At 38.9% G+C, this 16125-nt stretch overlaps 1 protein-coding gene across 5 annotated transcripts in view; it reads right to left on the bottom strand.

Moving 5' to 3' along the window:
- The window catches only part of sema3b (sema domain, immunoglobulin domain (Ig), short basic domain, secreted, (semaphorin) 3B), an 80925-nt gene that overhangs the window by 23437 nt on the left and 41363 nt on the right, over nt 1-16125 (bottom strand). For 2 of the 5 annotated variants that reach the window (XM_024292407.2, XM_024292402.2), the window contains exon 2: nt 2204-2679. In XM_024292407.2, the coding sequence (XP_024148175.1) occupies nt 2204-2366 (163 nt within the window). In that variant the 5' untranslated portion in view covers nt 2367-2679. Of the gene's footprint in view, nt 1-2203; nt 4347-9479; nt 10155-10191; nt 11181-16125 lie in introns of those variants that run through there. The other 3 variants (XM_024292404.2, XM_024292406.2, XM_024292405.2) reach the window with 3 other exon arrangements.

The following is a 16125-nucleotide window of genomic DNA, read 5'->3' as shown; positions in this document are numbered from 1 at the left end:
TAAAGTGAACCAGACTCTATAAAGTGACATTTGTGCCACCACATTGACAACAAAAGTCACAATTTTGAGATCAAAATTTCTTAAAATGCAAACAAAATGTTCCGTTTTAATAAAAAACACTTTCAAAGTAGCAAATTAAAATATTCAATGTGTGCTTTCAATCTTTTTCTTTATTTTCAAGATACATTTTTGTGTTTGCAACACAAATATTTTCAGATGCAGTGTCACTTTCCTTTTCTGTTCACAACTCTTGAGTTTCATGTGATGTTTGTGCTACCAAACAGCCAATCCCAGACAAGAGGGTCCATGCTGACTGGTCTAGATTCTATCCAATCAAGTCGCCATATTTATCTAACGCAATGTCTGCTATAGACGCTCAGAACCCCAGCATCTTTGACACTCCATTTTGTCTCTTTGGCTGAAGAAAAAAATCATTTTTTACCATTTGAAAAAAAGGTCATAATTTATTTTAGCATTGATTACATTTTATTTAATCAGATTTATGTCTGAGGATCTCCTGAAACTGTAAAATAAACAGTTAAGTTTATCTGCCAACATTTAGCTAAATAGGCCTGCGTCATATAGAAATCCTCTGGAACCAAATATTGGTAAAAAGTTTGATCTTCTGTAAGCTTTGTTTATTATAAAAATAGATTTAAAGCACATATGAATCCATGGTTTAACAACACTAGTAAGTAGGAAAAAGGATAGTAGTACACTTAATGTATTTAGAAGAAATGTCATTTTTAACTTGCAGCAGATTATTCCATGTAGGACAGGATATCTTATTTTTAAAAACTCATGTTTGCCTTAAGAAAAAAAACACAATTTTCAAATATATAAAAAAAGATTTTTTTCTTATATTTCAACTTCTTATTTAGGAGAAAACTTTGTACTGATCATAATAGTAACATAATGTAACGTCCCGCTGGACAAAAACTGCTAAACTGCTAAACTCAGGGTTGTGAACGCAAGATTGAAGATTTGAAAGCGAACATTTGATATTCTCAATTGCTGCTTTTAAAGTTCTGTTTTTCAAACTGAACATTTTTTGCAATGTAGGAAATTTTGATCTTATCTTTTTCTCTCAATCTGGCGGCACAAATATCACTTAATACGTTTGTTTACCCCAATAATAAAAAAAAAAAATCAGTCTGAATACACTGACGCTCTCAGACCTATCTTTAGAGTTAGTCTTAGTCGGTTTTCGATCGGACTGAGATCCGGTTCAGTCTGAGTTTCCTCAGCCTGAACAGGCTCTGTGCTCAAAGTGGAACAACTGGATTCTTCCTCTTGTTTCTTTGCCCCACCCCTTTTAATTCCTGACCAATGACTGAAGAGATCTTTAGTCACATTGTTTTGTTTACAAGCTTTGGTTTGGTGCATTAAAGTCAGTCTGAATACAGACCAAAGACAAGGTTCAGGACTCAATCCGGATCAAATTTAACGGACTAGATCTGGACCAGCTCACTTTTCCAGTCACGAGTCTCAGTCAAAAGTCTCAGACTTTTTCAGAATCTAAGGGAATATCCCTTAGATTCTCCTTTTCAGGAAAATCAGTTGCTGCATTTTTCAAACCCAACATTTAAGTCTCACTTTGTGACAAAAGAAATAGTTTTAATTGGAATAAAAAGAGGCTGTAACATTTAATGAAACACTAAAAGCATGTCAGGGATAAAAGCCTTTGTTCAGTGCACCGCATGTCCAGTAAAACGAGAAGTTTTTTTTGTTCTTGCTCCAGTAGCTCAGCTGAAATTAAAGGGTGCACATATTTCTGCCGGGCAGACAGCCGTCTGTAAGCCTCTCGTCCTTGGTGAGTAAACTCCGGCTTTAACCGCCAGCTTTCAGCACATCTCTGGTTTATGTGGACATGCTGGGCACAGAGCTCCTTTCTTCTAATCTACAAAACTTGCCTTTTGGATGTTTAAGACATTTGTGTGGATATGCTTCTCGGTATGTGTGTGTCCAAACTGTGAGGAGTAATGTGTGTTTTTGTGTGTGTGTATACACATGTATTTGGTTGTGAATTACGGCGACCACAAATTAGGTCTGGCTACCACTCGGGAGTGTTTACCTTGAAAAATCTGATATATTGCATGAAATGGATGAAAAGTGTGTGCATAGGTGTGTGTGTTTGTACAAGGATGTACAGCCTTGTACAAACAGCAGAAGTCCTGCTGCTGGGCGTAACCTTTGTCCTTACCTTTGTAGGAAAGTTTCATTCTTGGTGAAGAGGAGGATGAGGTGGAAGACGAAGAGGAGGTGCGGGTCACTGTGCTGGCGGAGGCATGGGCGGCAGCCAGCCCCAGCACCAACAGAGAGCTGCAGGTCACCATCATGGCCATCATCATCATCATGGTCATCATCTTGGCACGTTTGAAAGTAGATTCCAAATGTTCAAAGTTGTGGTTAAGACAAGTTGGTGGCTGTCGATGTATTTCTTCAGTTCTGTTTTGGTTTTTGTTTGGAGTTGAACCAAATCTTGGTCTTTTCTTTGAGGCAAACCGGCTATTTGTCTTCCAAGCGGTACGGAAAAGTGCCTAATTAATGTCTATTCCAGCTCTCCTTTTCAGATCTTCCAATTCTCTTTTTCCTTGGAAAACTTCTCTGCTGTTCCTGGGAAGTATGACGTAGTTAACCTCTCACATCCAAGAAGGGGACAACACCACCCAAGGGCACCTAAGAATGAAAGAGAGTGTGGATTCAGAAAAGTTCAGGATGCCCCAAAGGTCTTACACACCCATAAACACACACAGCCACACACTCTGAGGTATACTTAGTCCCTCAGATTGATGCCCCTGCCAGGCTGTGTCGATGCCAGCCACCATTATGGCAGCAACTCGATAATCCCGTCACATTACAGCGAGACTCAGGGATACAATCCAAGACTCACACACACATGAACACACGAGTGGTGATGAAAGCAGCGTGGTGAGATAGAGATATGCTGAGTCCAGTGCCGAGCCAAACACAACCTTTCTGTGTCTGTGGGACTGCCAACTCCGAGCTGCTGCTTTCTCCTTCCACACGGACGGACCCTCAGCTGGCCTGTGAGTGAATGAATGGTGGAGCTGCTTCCACACGGGATTCTGTTTGCACTTTTTGTGTTTGTAGATTTACCTCCTTGTCATAGCAAAGTAGTCACCAGAAACATTTCCAACCAGTTTGATTCACCTCTTATGTTTGAGTTTAGTTGTGCTGTCCATTTAGTTTTGCCTCATAATACGACAGACAGTTTATTAAATGCTTTGTAAAACTCCAAACTGAGTTGTGTACCAACCACAGCTCATGAGTTAACATAACATCAAGCTTCCTTGATTGGAAACTTGAACAAATAATTGATTAAATAATTGATATGATCAAAAATGATAAAACATTTCTATGAAAACATTTTCTGTCTTGTATTTCAAAGTTTTACTTAGGCCAAATCTGAACTGCACTCTGACTCCTCCCTATTGCTCAAATAATAGAGGAATTTGATGCTTTAGTTTTGACCGAAAGTGTTTTTTTTTGTTTGCTTGTTTGTTTTTTTGAGGAGGAGCTGTAGCGAGTTAGGGCTGGCTATCCCTCCACTGGGAGGGTGATCTGCATTGTGCTTGTAGGCAGAGAGCAGGTGTGCTCTGAGCCACACAAGTTTACACTTCAATGTGAGTTTTGACTTTTTGTTTTTGCTTGACTTTTTAAAAACATAAAACCAAAGTTGTTATGTATCTTCCAAACGCTGGCAGTTTTATGCTAAAGCAGCTGATCAGCGACTTTTGATGACATCATTGAGCGGTAATAACGTCCAAATTTGAAGACGTTTCAAAGAGATACATGTAGGGGAAGGGAATGAATTATGATTTGGCCTTTGCCGCAGGCAAACAAAAAGCAGGAGGAAGTTTTAGTTTTTCAAAAAATAATTTAATCTCACTTTTTGAGTTACTTTTGTTCCTTTTAAATAAAATTCTATACCTGCTGTTTTTTTGTTTTTTGGATTAAGATCAGATGAGTTACATTTCTGAGAATCTTTTCAGGTCTGTTAACATTTTGTATAGTAAAGATGTTGATTGTTTGAGAAGTTCATTTGCATAAGAGAAGCCATTTATTAGGTAAAAACACTCACTGGCCACTTTCTGAGTGTCTAACTGCTTGCTAGCGCAAATTTCTAATCAGCCAATCACATGGCATCAACTCAATGCGTTTATGCAAGTCGACATGGTCAAGATGATCAAACTGAGCATCAAAACAGGGAAGAAAGGTGAAATAAGTGACTTTGAACGTGGCATGGTTGTTGGTGCCAGACAGGCTCGTCTGAGTATTTCAGAAACTGCTGATCTACTGGAATCTTAGCCCAAAACCATCTCTAGGGTTTACAGAGAATGGTCAGAAAAAGAGAAAATATCCAGAGAGCAGAAATACTTGTTAATGCCAGAGGTCAGAGGAGAACGGCCTGACTGGATGGAAAGACAACAGTAACTCAAATAACCAAGGTCTGCAGAAGAACATCTCTGAACGCACAACACATCCAACCTTGAGGCAGATGGGTTAAAACCAGAAACCCCACCAGGTACCACTCCTGTCAGCTAAGAACAGAAAACAGAGGCTACAATTCACACAGGCTCAACAAAAGTAGACAACAGAAGATTGGAAAAACATTGTCTGTTCTAATAAATCTCCATTTCTGCTGCCACATTCAGATGATAGGGTCGGAAATTGGCCTCAACAACATGAAAGCATAGACTCATGGACCCATCCTGCCTTGAATCAACGGTTTAGGCTGGTGGTGGTGGTTTAATGGTATGGGAGATTTTTTCTTGGCAAACTTTGGGCCCCTTATATATCAGTTATGCATGGTTTCAACACCACAGCCTACCTGAGTATTGTTGCTGACCATGTCCATCTCTTTATGACCATAGTGTAACACCTTCAGATGCTACGTAGAGCTGGATAAGGCTCTATGTCATAAAGCTGGAATCATCTCAGACTGGTTTCATGACGATGAGTTCACTGGAGTCTAATGACCTCCACAATCACCAAATCTCAGCCCAATAAACCATCTTTGGGAGGTGGTGGAACGGGAGACTGGCATCACGGATGTGCAGGTGATAAACTGCAGCAACTGAGTGATGCTATCATGTCAATATGGACTAAAATATCTAAAAAAATGTTTTCTATGAAAAGGATGAAGGATTAAGGTAGTTCTGAAGGCAGAAGGGGATCCAACTCTGCACTAGCGAGGAGGACCTAATAAAGTGGTCAGTGAGAGCATAATAACAAACAAGATCGTGCTGTCTGGTGCAAAACTGGTTTTAAGCTATCCACATTCTCATGTCAAAAGGGAAATAATAAGCACATTTTAAAAAGAAGATCAAGTTTTTGGCTTCAGAAATGTTATGTAGTTTATTGTATTTACGAAGACACTGCCTCATATTTTTTGATTGTCTCATCTTTATGTGTTGCAGCAGAAATTTGGATCTGAGGAACTAAATTAAACAGAGAAAGTAAATCCTCAACCACATTATCTGAATTTGTTACTTTATTTTGTTTAATTATAGTTTGAAACTGAAGTTTTGTTTACTGAAAAACTTTTTAAGAACACGTTTCAATAAAGAGAAATAGAAAATCATCTAGCAACAAACAGGGGAGTCCTGGTCACTTATCCACCAACTATAGGGGAAAAAAAGAAGAATGCATAACTAGAGATATTGCTCAGAGGATAATTTATTCCACAAATAAAAAGGGAAACAAAGTTCAAATATAAAATCCAAAAGTAAAAACCAAACCATGGAAAAAAATGGAGAATGAAAAAATCAAAATAACCCACTAGTTTACAGCTCCAGATTTCAGTGAAGCGATGAGTTTAAAGCACGTATATGAATCCACACAAAGACACTAAGATGCACACTAATTCACATACACACAAACACACACTGCATATGCAAACCCTCCATCAAGACTGTTGGCAGAGAGTTTTATGAATAATGGAGCTATTGAGGCATGGAGACAGGAGAGCTCTCATAAGCTCATGGCTGCTTGGCCACAACAACAGGACAGAGCTCAGCTGGAACACAAACTCCCATATATACCCCGCAGAATGCAAACACACACACGCCCATGAATGAACAACAGTGCAAATGCCTGCAGTGGACAAAAAACAACCGCCCGTTTCTGCACCTTCCACCAAAAGGGCCGAGGGGCTTTTAAAAGACAGGAAAGAAGGAAAAAAAGGAGGTTAACATCAGTTACAGTCTGTGAAGCCTGTGCAGCGCAACATAATGCACGAGTGTGGTGTTTAAGGTCGAGCAAAGATGCTGCAGTCTTTGAAGAAGAAAGACGTCAGCACTCCCGTCAGCTGCAGCTCAGTCACACACAAACAGAGATGCTGTTACACATGCTCTCACACAATTCATCCCACAGTCCCCGGGGGTGACGGGGGCAGCGGAGAAGACCTTACACTCCAGTCAGCTGCTATAAAATGAACGACCAGCCCTATTGTCCCTCTGGGTCTCTCCCTGAGCTGTGAGTGTGTGTGTGTTGAAGTATCTCAGCATGCTCTCTGCATCTGCCATCATCAGTGGAAAGGGCCATTATTGTTCCTCGCACATCCTTATCTAATGGCTGAACAACACACACTCTTGGATCCTATTATATAAGGGAATAGGGTTCTCAACTACCTGCAGTTACCACCTAAAGCTATAAATACACTCTCAGGCACGCAAATAAAAAAATGTTCAATAATGCACCCTAATAAAAAAAAGAAAGAAAAATCCACAGGGTCTGCTGCTGACACTTACATTCAGTTCAGCTTCAATAGACATGTAGCAGCAGCATGCCAAGAGGGAATGGATTAAAAATAAAGACAAAGACAGAAATTCGTGGGGGGATGTGGGGCCAAGCTGTCCTGTCAAAAAAACGGCCCAAATAAAGACGGGCAGACAAAGCAGCCCGCCTCCAGACTGAGACGGGCCTTTGAGTGAGGTTAGAGAGCAGCGCTAAAGTAGGAATGAATATAATATGCATAAATAAAAGAAGGGACGAATATTAGCAATGTGGAGCCATCCACTTTCACCAGGGAATTTTAGATTCCAATAGAGGGAAGCGCGAAAGACAGGTCAGAAGTTACTAAAAGTTGATGGGAGATAACTGCCAACAAATTCACACAACCAATGCATAAAAATTAGGATGAAGCAGAGTAGAAGATGCGGGTGGAGGAAAACGTAGGTGCATGGGAAAAATGGAAATCCCTAGAAATCTACAGAAGGAACTACACTAAGACTGAAAGGACAGGGGAAAATAAAGGAAGCGATTGAGAGAATAAGTGGAGGGAACCTCTGAAAGCTCAGGATCTGGATACACTCAAGCTCTTCAGCCCTGCAGCATGCCAGGCTGCATGCAGTCCCACAATAAGAATGGGATTGCGACGGGAAGCGGTGAAGATGGAGAAGCACGGCGTTCAAGAGACGGGAGCCGATTGTTTTGCCTGCTCAGAGAAAAGACTCTTATTGGCCAGCTACCATCAAGTCTAAGCCTTGCTGCAAAAGAGAAATGAATAACAGGAGGGATGGATGGGTGAGGAGAAAAATACGATGGTGAGATTGAGGCGGAGGGAGGGCTATGAGCTTTACATAGTAAAATGACTGGAACAGCAGGTAACTGGTGCCTTTTGCACCACTTTGATTGACAGAAGTCGGGCCTTAAAAAAGGGTTGGAAGTTAATGCAGGAGAAAACAAATAACTAGGAGGTCAAGAAAAGGAGAAAGGGACAAAATGCTCATTTGTTGTCCTATAAGGGTCGAATCTCACTGTATTTGACTTTTTCCTGAAATGTATTTTATTTTACATGCATTTCATAAAGTTTCTGTTAAAGTTTAAAGTCGCTGCAAACGTTTTAACTCAACTATGAAAGTAAATTATGGTAGATCGGAGGCAGAATTGAAAAATGTGGGATTACAGCCACCAGATTGCTAAAAAGCAAGTTAATTTCACCAGATTCTCACAGCATTTAAGCGTCAGATTTTCGACGTCTCTCCAGAATGTCAGGTTATCATTCAATTCATACTTTCATGCTCCATAAAGATGTCACACATTCCTCGCAAGTTAAACTCAATCAAGATTGATTCAAGATGGGATTGAGACTTGCTGACTCTAAACTTAAACAACTTAAAAAAAAAATAAAAGCTGGAAGAAAGGGACAGCAAAAACAGGAGCAAAAATGTATATAAGGGTGCAACTCAAGTTTAATTTTAAAAAACACACAAGAAGGCACACAAATTAGGAAGACAACATAAAACAAGAAGATGATAAACACTGTAAACAAATAAAATGATCAATTTGCTGACATAAAAAAAAACTTTCTGGACCTTTTAATGGGGATCTAAATAATTGGTATCCAAAACACTTTCTTCATCATCTACAATTAAATAAATTGCTAAAGCTCATGTATCCCTTCGCTTTGAGATGCACTCAGCTTCCATCCCCTTGAGGGGAATGCCCAATGTGCTGCAGCACGTCAAAAAATGAGTGAAAGGCAGCTGTGCATGCTTTGTTTAACACAAATCAAAGTAGTCTCTGGGGAGCCATTATGCAGATCTGTTTTATAGGGTTGTAAACAAGTAAAGGAAGAAAGGTGGAAGTACAAATCAGGAGCTTGGAACAAATCCAGCATGTGGGAATTTTTGAGAGAGAAAACGTTTGTTTATATTCGAGGCTTTGTGACTTAACTTCTATATTCACGAATCAAAAGGACCTTATATGTAACGCGTATAACATAAGAAGACAGTTTGATAAGTTTTGAGCACATACCTTTGGTTTTCAAAATCAGAGATAGCATCACAGAATATCTTCAAAAAGATTCCCGCACAACTGCAAACTATATGATTTAAAATTCCCAATTTTTCCACTCTTTTAGCTCTTATATTGAGTGTTAACCAAATAGACTTGTTTCTATCAGTCTCTAGAGGTGAGCAGAAGAGTGAAATATGCATGTGAGCATGTAAGCATGAAGCACTGTTCACGTCACTTCTTCTCAGAGAAGGTGAAGGGATGCTTCATTTCCAAAGAGAACTGCATAACTACAAACACAGATAAAGAAAGACCACCAAAGGTAAGAAGAAAAGCATGTCGGTGTTCAGTGTTATGATTCTAAAGGAAATGATCCATAGATATCACTGGAAAATAATCGAATTTTAAAGACAGAGTGAAAGTAAAACGGTGGCTTATGAACGCTGATTTGAAAAGACACAAAGCAGTACAAGGCTGACTCATAAGAAGGGTAAGTGGAGACTTTAAAAGCTGGCTCCTTATCCAATGTATGCAGCCAAGAAGTGCAGCTTTTTCCCTTAAAAGCTTTCAGGGTATAAATTAGTGCAGAAGTGAAGTTTCACACAGCCAGAAACATACAAAAGTAAAGACCTTAGAGGCAGAAGTGAGTACCAGCCTTTATGGGATTTAAACTGAAACAAAGTGGAACAAAAAGTGAGACAATTGGAGGCAGAGACCTGGGTAGTACTGAAAGGAGCTGGGTGAATGAAGGAGCCGGGAAGGCTGCAAGGCTCTGCTGGTTGCTGGTGTGGAGCCATCTGGCCCGGCATCATGGAGAAAAAGTTTCCCAGCCTACAAACTCATGTGGAATCTCTCCTTTAAGGATGGAATATTCATCGTTTTATTAAAATGAGCTGGAATATTTGCTTATATTGTTAGAGGAGGACTCAGTCTGCTTAAATGATTTTAAATTAGTTCTATGCATGTTTTCATTTATCAGACAGGTGGCTATGCCAATATTCTGGTCCAATTCAGTTACACTCCTAACTGGAGTACTGAAGTTTAACTTCTTGCCAAGTTCAATAAAGTTATAGAGAATGAAAGAAAAAGTCAGTTTGGTGATTTGTAAGCTGTCAAGACCAGAGGCAGCCTTTGGTCTCCTGACTGGATGTGCTCCAGTCAGTCTGACTCTTTCCTCTGAATGAAACAACACAGCTGATTTCAAACAAGCTCTCTGAAGAAAAGCCCCACAGGTCATCAGCATGACTTAGAAATTGATATTTTGGTTTTCAGGAAGCACAGACAGCACAGCAAAACAAGGTCAGGTTCCAAACACAGCCGCGAGATAAAGAGCCAAGTTTTGTCTTTCAACTTTTCTCAAAACACAAAAGTTACTTTTTTCATGGCTGTTATAGATATCAATTTACAGAAGTGATGGTTCATACTCACCTTTCTGTCTGTTTCCAAGGAAACCAAAAGCCAGAACTCAAGAGTTTACTGTATTATTGGCTTGGGTTAGCATCCACCTGAACCCGACACATTTCTACTGGTTCCTAAAGTTTCCATTGGGACAGAACTACTCTGGTTCTGTTCAATATATCACAGTTTCCAATTAAAATTAGAAACAACAAACAAGTGCAGATGAGCCTAAACTTTTAGGTAAATACATTATTGCACTGACTCATCAAGTCTCATAAGTGAATTTGAGACAAAATACACAGTCTAAGAATTTCAAATAATTAAAATTGTATTGAATTTTTTAAATACTATGCACCCTTTTTTTACTTTTAAATTCCAGAAAAAGTGAAAAAAAGGGTAATTCCAGGTGGTTCCAAAAAGAAAGCAGCAGTAAAGTCCTGGTTTGTTCAAAAAAAAAAAGCCCAGCAAATCTTTAAAAGTCCAATAAGCAGCTGGTGTGTAAGTTAAAAAACAGCGCAGTGAGATCTGAGTATTCCCTTGTCTGCAGTCAGCTCCACTGATGAACGGCTGCACTTCAGCTCCACTTAGAAAAACACACAGTTCTGTGCACACACATGAAACTCTGCCTAACGCGCACACACACATGCACTAAGTTTGCACAGAAGCTGAGCAGAGCAGAAGTGCTCAGAGAGAGCAGCCTGAAAGAATGAGCTTAATTCAAGAGAGGAGAGAGAACGGGAGGGAGAAAGGGAAGGAGGGAGGAGTTGTGGAGAGGAGAAAAAAGTGGGAGGTGAGAGGAGGGGCGTGGATAGGGCCGCAGACATCCAGAGGGATGTTTGTACCTGAATGAAACTTTTTTTTAATGTTAAATCTATTATTAAAGTTACTTTAAAGGACTTTGAAAATATCAAACACGAAGCATATGGAATACTAAGATATGTATTTCTCAAGCAAAGCTTTGAGACTGATTAAGCCTGCTGGGAGCTAATGCCCCAAAAGTAGCTGTGCTTTAAAGACACACTCCAATTAAAAAAAAATGTGTTTTTAACATGTTCATGATGTGCAACAAAAATAAAGAAATTAAAGCTTAAAATTGAGCTTCTGAGTATTTCTTAAGTCAAATGATTGTAAATTAGGAACAGATGAAAAACGTCTCACTACCCAATCTGTATGCAGAGCTCTTTCAGTTGCACGAATCATGCGTCACTTCCTTTCTTCACCTACTTGACAACATTATCATTTCCCTACAGTAACTCCGTGATCACAATAATTTATGCTTTTTCTCAACAACAGAGACTTTCTCGCGACTTGATTGCAGCACAGGAAAATAAAAGAACATCACCCAGATGCAAAACTGCACAATCACATATTGTTTTAAAGGAAAATCTCAAAGATACGTGATAGAATAACGGACATGGTTTGGAGTCATTCTCTCCATTTGATCGTTTCTATTCTTCATATGTTAGAAACAGGAAAAGAGGAGAAGTGAGCGTCTCTGACGGGATGTCACAGGCTGCTGCAGCCACTAATGCCGTTAATAATGTGGCGGTTAACAAAGTTAAGAAAGTGTCATTAAGTGTCGCTGTATCCTCTTAACTTGAGTAGTAAACTACCATCTACCATCTTTTTCTCTTTTTTTAACATTAAAGTAAACATTTTCATTATGATAGATCTTTCCAGAGTTATATAAACATTCTAAGAGGTTATTATTGTTGTTAACATCCGAAGATTTACTCTGACTTTAAAATGCTTTGGTGAAAGTAACATAACAGAACTACTGTAAAATATGTTTTAGCGGGAGTAACGTATGGTTCACGTTTGTGGGGTAAGCAGTGCAACCAATAGAGTTCCGCATACAGATCAGGCAGTGACAGAATGTACATACAGTTGGAAGAGACTTGGTGCAAAATGTTGACACAATGCAAAACTCACAAATTTTGCTCCTGGCTTTTTCTTTTGCAGCTCTTTGCCGATCAATTCAAATACATGAAACACTCGGTGTCTTATAATTCACAAACTGTAATTATTAATTTATTTTTCACTATCAATTTTCAACCAATGTGTACTTCCTTGTTTTGAAAAAGTCTTACTGACCTGAGTGGTCAAAAGTCAACTGGTATAACTTCCGTTTAATTGCTTCAAGTTTTGTGCATAGAGCCCAAAAACAGACTTAAAAACGTGCTTAGCATCACGTGAACATGAGAGTTTTGGACACTGAAGCCTAAAGCGCTTCTATGCGGACGTTTACATAGAGTTCTCATTGGAAGAGGTCGATCAAACCGAGCCCTCGATCCATGTCTTTGTTTTCCTCTGTGGCTTCTGGCTCAAAACTGTATGGCTGTATCATCAGTTCAACATTGTTCACCATTTTTATTGCAGCGGTAATGTTAGGCTGGAGCTCTGACAGGTTGTAAGATAGCAGGAGATGATGTAAACAAAGGGATGATGGGAAATGGGGGCAGGCTTACACCGCACCAACAGTTCCATCTACAAAACCGAGGTGAATTTTAAGTGAACTACTGCAGAAAATGTGTCTTTAAAAAAAAACAGGCTTTTTGATTTTGGCTAAAAACTCTAGAATTAAAGAAGCCAGTGGGAACAATTTTACAATAAATCTAAAGAGGATCAGAGTGGGACTGTTTTCCTAAAATGAGGTATAGCCAAGTATTTTTTTTCTGTGCCCTAATGCCATAACTTTGAAGAAAAGGCATGAAAATACATGAATTTAAATCAATCTCCATGTCTAAAACTGGTTTTGTATGACGGCATTTGTTACAACCACACACAGAACAGTGGAACCTCCACAGCTGTTTTTAAAGCTTTCAAACTTGGCTGTAACTCCAGCGAGACGTGTTTGACACTTCTTCTCTGACTCACAGCTCGCCTGAAAAGACAGATAGCAGAGCCGTTTGGATAAGAATCACGGCAAACATACACACAGCAAGATGGCAGATAATAGAGATGACTTACACTAACACGTGTTGGCTGATAAGCTACCGTACAGTAAGAGGGTAATTGGCGTTCGTTTGTGGCGTATGAGGGTTTACATCACCCTCTGCACATTTCAGAGTTGAAGCACAGGTCACCACAAACATGATGCTTCTTCATCTGAACTCACACATTTGACAAACACAAGAAGAAAAGTTACTCAATGACCACACAGCAAAGTAGAAAATTAGCAAAATAAGTGTATATCTGAGCACAAATATGCACATAGGGTGGCAATTCTGAATGTTTACAATATACATGTATTTCATGACACAAAACTCTTCTTTTTAAAATATCATATCATCTTGCTTTGATTAATTAAGTTTTATTCTGTTGTTGTTTTATCTATGTTTTGTCTGTACATGATCCTTTGGTGTCTTAAAATAAAATGTATTAACATTATTATAACCTATTTTTAAGGACAAACCTTTCCACTAATTTATTTTCAATAAGTAAAAATGAAGAGGAATATGAAAGCAGGACAGGCTGCACATTTCCTTAAACAATCCAACTCAGATGAAACATTTAACCCTTTAACACCTGAGGAGTCACCGGTGACACTTAACACAAAATCTTTAAAATACTGTAACTTTTAAACTGTTAACACGATCAACATAATTCCATCTTTTCTCCTTAAGAATCTGCTGGAATAATCATGATAACGGTTAAAAAGTTAAAGTAAATCAAAGAATATAAACACCGGAGCTCCGGTATTAAAGGGTTAAATGTGACAGGCAGTAGAAGGAACTACTTGGATATAAGAACAAAAAGTATTATTAAAAAGCTAAAGTTAAATTGTAATTAAAATATTTTTATAAGATTCATACTTTATTGTTTTACCTTGGTTTGCTTCTTTGCCAAATTAGTCTAAACTAAAACATGAATAACTGTTTCACTGAGGACAAGGCTTGTTTGAGTTGTGTGGGAATCTCTATTTATGACCCCCAATCTTGGACCAGCAAGCTAAACTTTGATGGGTTATTGGCCTTGAACTCCCTCATAAATATTCAAAGAATTAAGGTGGCTCCAGTTCGATGGTCTTTTTGGGGTTGGATTAAAATAAAAAAGGAAACAAAAACAAGAGCTCTACACATTCATTTTGGGTGCTGTAACTGAATTTTTGAGAAGAAGCCAAACAGCCTAAACAATTCTACACAAATGCTTGTTTGAGGGCATTGATAATGAGAAAAACAAGAAAAACAACAACTGTCTAAATATGGATCTGTGATATACAATGTATAATAATTGTTGTTTCTTCAGATTAGCAATGTGGCTTTACTTTCTTTCTTCTTCTACATTCATTTTTCTCATTTAACTTTCTTTCTGTGATTCACTTCCTTTTTGATTTTCCTTGATGACACTGTAGAAACTTGCACCAGGGTTTACTTGCAAGTGAATGAAGGTCCTGTTTTGCAGCTTGAGTTAGCTTTTATTGACTTTAAATGATGCAGACTGAAGAAATTAGCTTTGGTCTGAACCAAACAACCCTTATTTGAATGAACTCTATCAGAGTGTGGTGGGAAGTGACATTAATTGATTGATTACTTTTCAGTTTTTACACACTACATATCCACAAGCTTATCAGCTGAGGTAAAATCTGTGTGTTTTTCTTCTTTAATCTTCATTCCAGAGGCAGGAGCTGCACTGCGCCTGGCAACTGACGTCCAAAAAGACTCAGCAGGTCATGGGTCTCACGCCAGGTGGTTCCCTTGAGTTTGGGTGCTTGTTGTCTCTAGGTTTGCTGGCATTTTTGGCACAAAGCTCCTAACACTTTGATGCACATATGGGTGCGCACGGTTACAGCTGTTTGTATGGCTCGGTGCACCTCCCGCCTCCTGCTGAACTGTGTCATAAACCAGCCTGATGTCTTTATGGGCTTCAGATGGGATCTGTGATCCAGACAAAAGCTTTAGTCTCACCTCAAGCCTACTCCGCTATTGAAACAGATGAGGGCCACTGGCCAGAGCTCCTGACTGAATATTTATTTCATTGCAACTCAATGAACTGAGTTGATCTTTAACCTGCAACTGACTTTTAGATTTCAGTCTCTGTTGTATTCTCTAATGCAATCTCTACAACAAATACATTTCTGTTCCGCTGAAGTGTCGCAACTGAGTTTTATGGAAAGATGTTGTAATTTTACAATGTTTATGTTACATAAACAATCTTTTGAGTACTTGATCTAAAATGTTTTAGAAACGCTGATGGTTAATCATGACTGTGTCACAGTTGAGATGATATTATTTGCTGCACAACTTTGTAGAATGCTTTGAATTCCAAATAGTTCTGAACCTCAAATAGTGGACCTTGTTTAACATGAACAAATGTTTAAGACTCACTTTGATGAAAATTGTGTTTTTGGTGTTTTTAACATGTTCATGAGGCATTTTCTCACATTCACACATATATAAAAGAGTATTTATTTATTCAAATCAGGAACAGATAATAACAGGCTGTTTGAAAATCTCTCAGTTGGATGTGATTGGACTAAAGCAACACTCCAATTTCAAGCAAAATCTTCATTTTCCTCGTCTGAGCTTCCATCTGTCCCAAAACTGTACAACTGCATAGCTTTGATATCGCTCATGTTTATTTTTTCTTTTGCTGCACCAATCTTACTTTGGGGTTTTGATGGGCTGTAAGCTGTGAAATGCTGGGATATCAACGAAGGGTTGCTTCCGCACCAAGCTCAAATCCAGATTCTTGCCCTACCCATCAGGCTGTAGGGGCATTTGGAGGGCTAGGGGTGTCCTCTTTCAGTGGAAAGGATGTTGACTTTGAAAAAGCTCAATCATGATTGGCGACAGTAGGTTCCTCTAAAAACTTGACTTGGACAAATCACTATCGACTGGTTTCAAAATGGCGGCAGACAATAAGTGCACTTGCCATTCTGTAGTGCTGTCCGAATCAACAATTCCAAAATTGAGTGCACTCAAAATTTCCCAGAATTCTTTGCAAAAAATTTGCATGCATCGA

Source organism: Oryzias melastigma, linkage group LG7 (genome assembly GCF_002922805.2).
Source record: "Oryzias melastigma strain HK-1 linkage group LG7, ASM292280v2, whole genome shotgun sequence".
NCBI classification, from domain to species: domain Eukaryota; kingdom Metazoa; phylum Chordata; class Actinopteri; order Beloniformes; family Adrianichthyidae; genus Oryzias; species Oryzias melastigma.
This window is presented reverse-complemented; position numbering and strand designations above follow the sequence as displayed.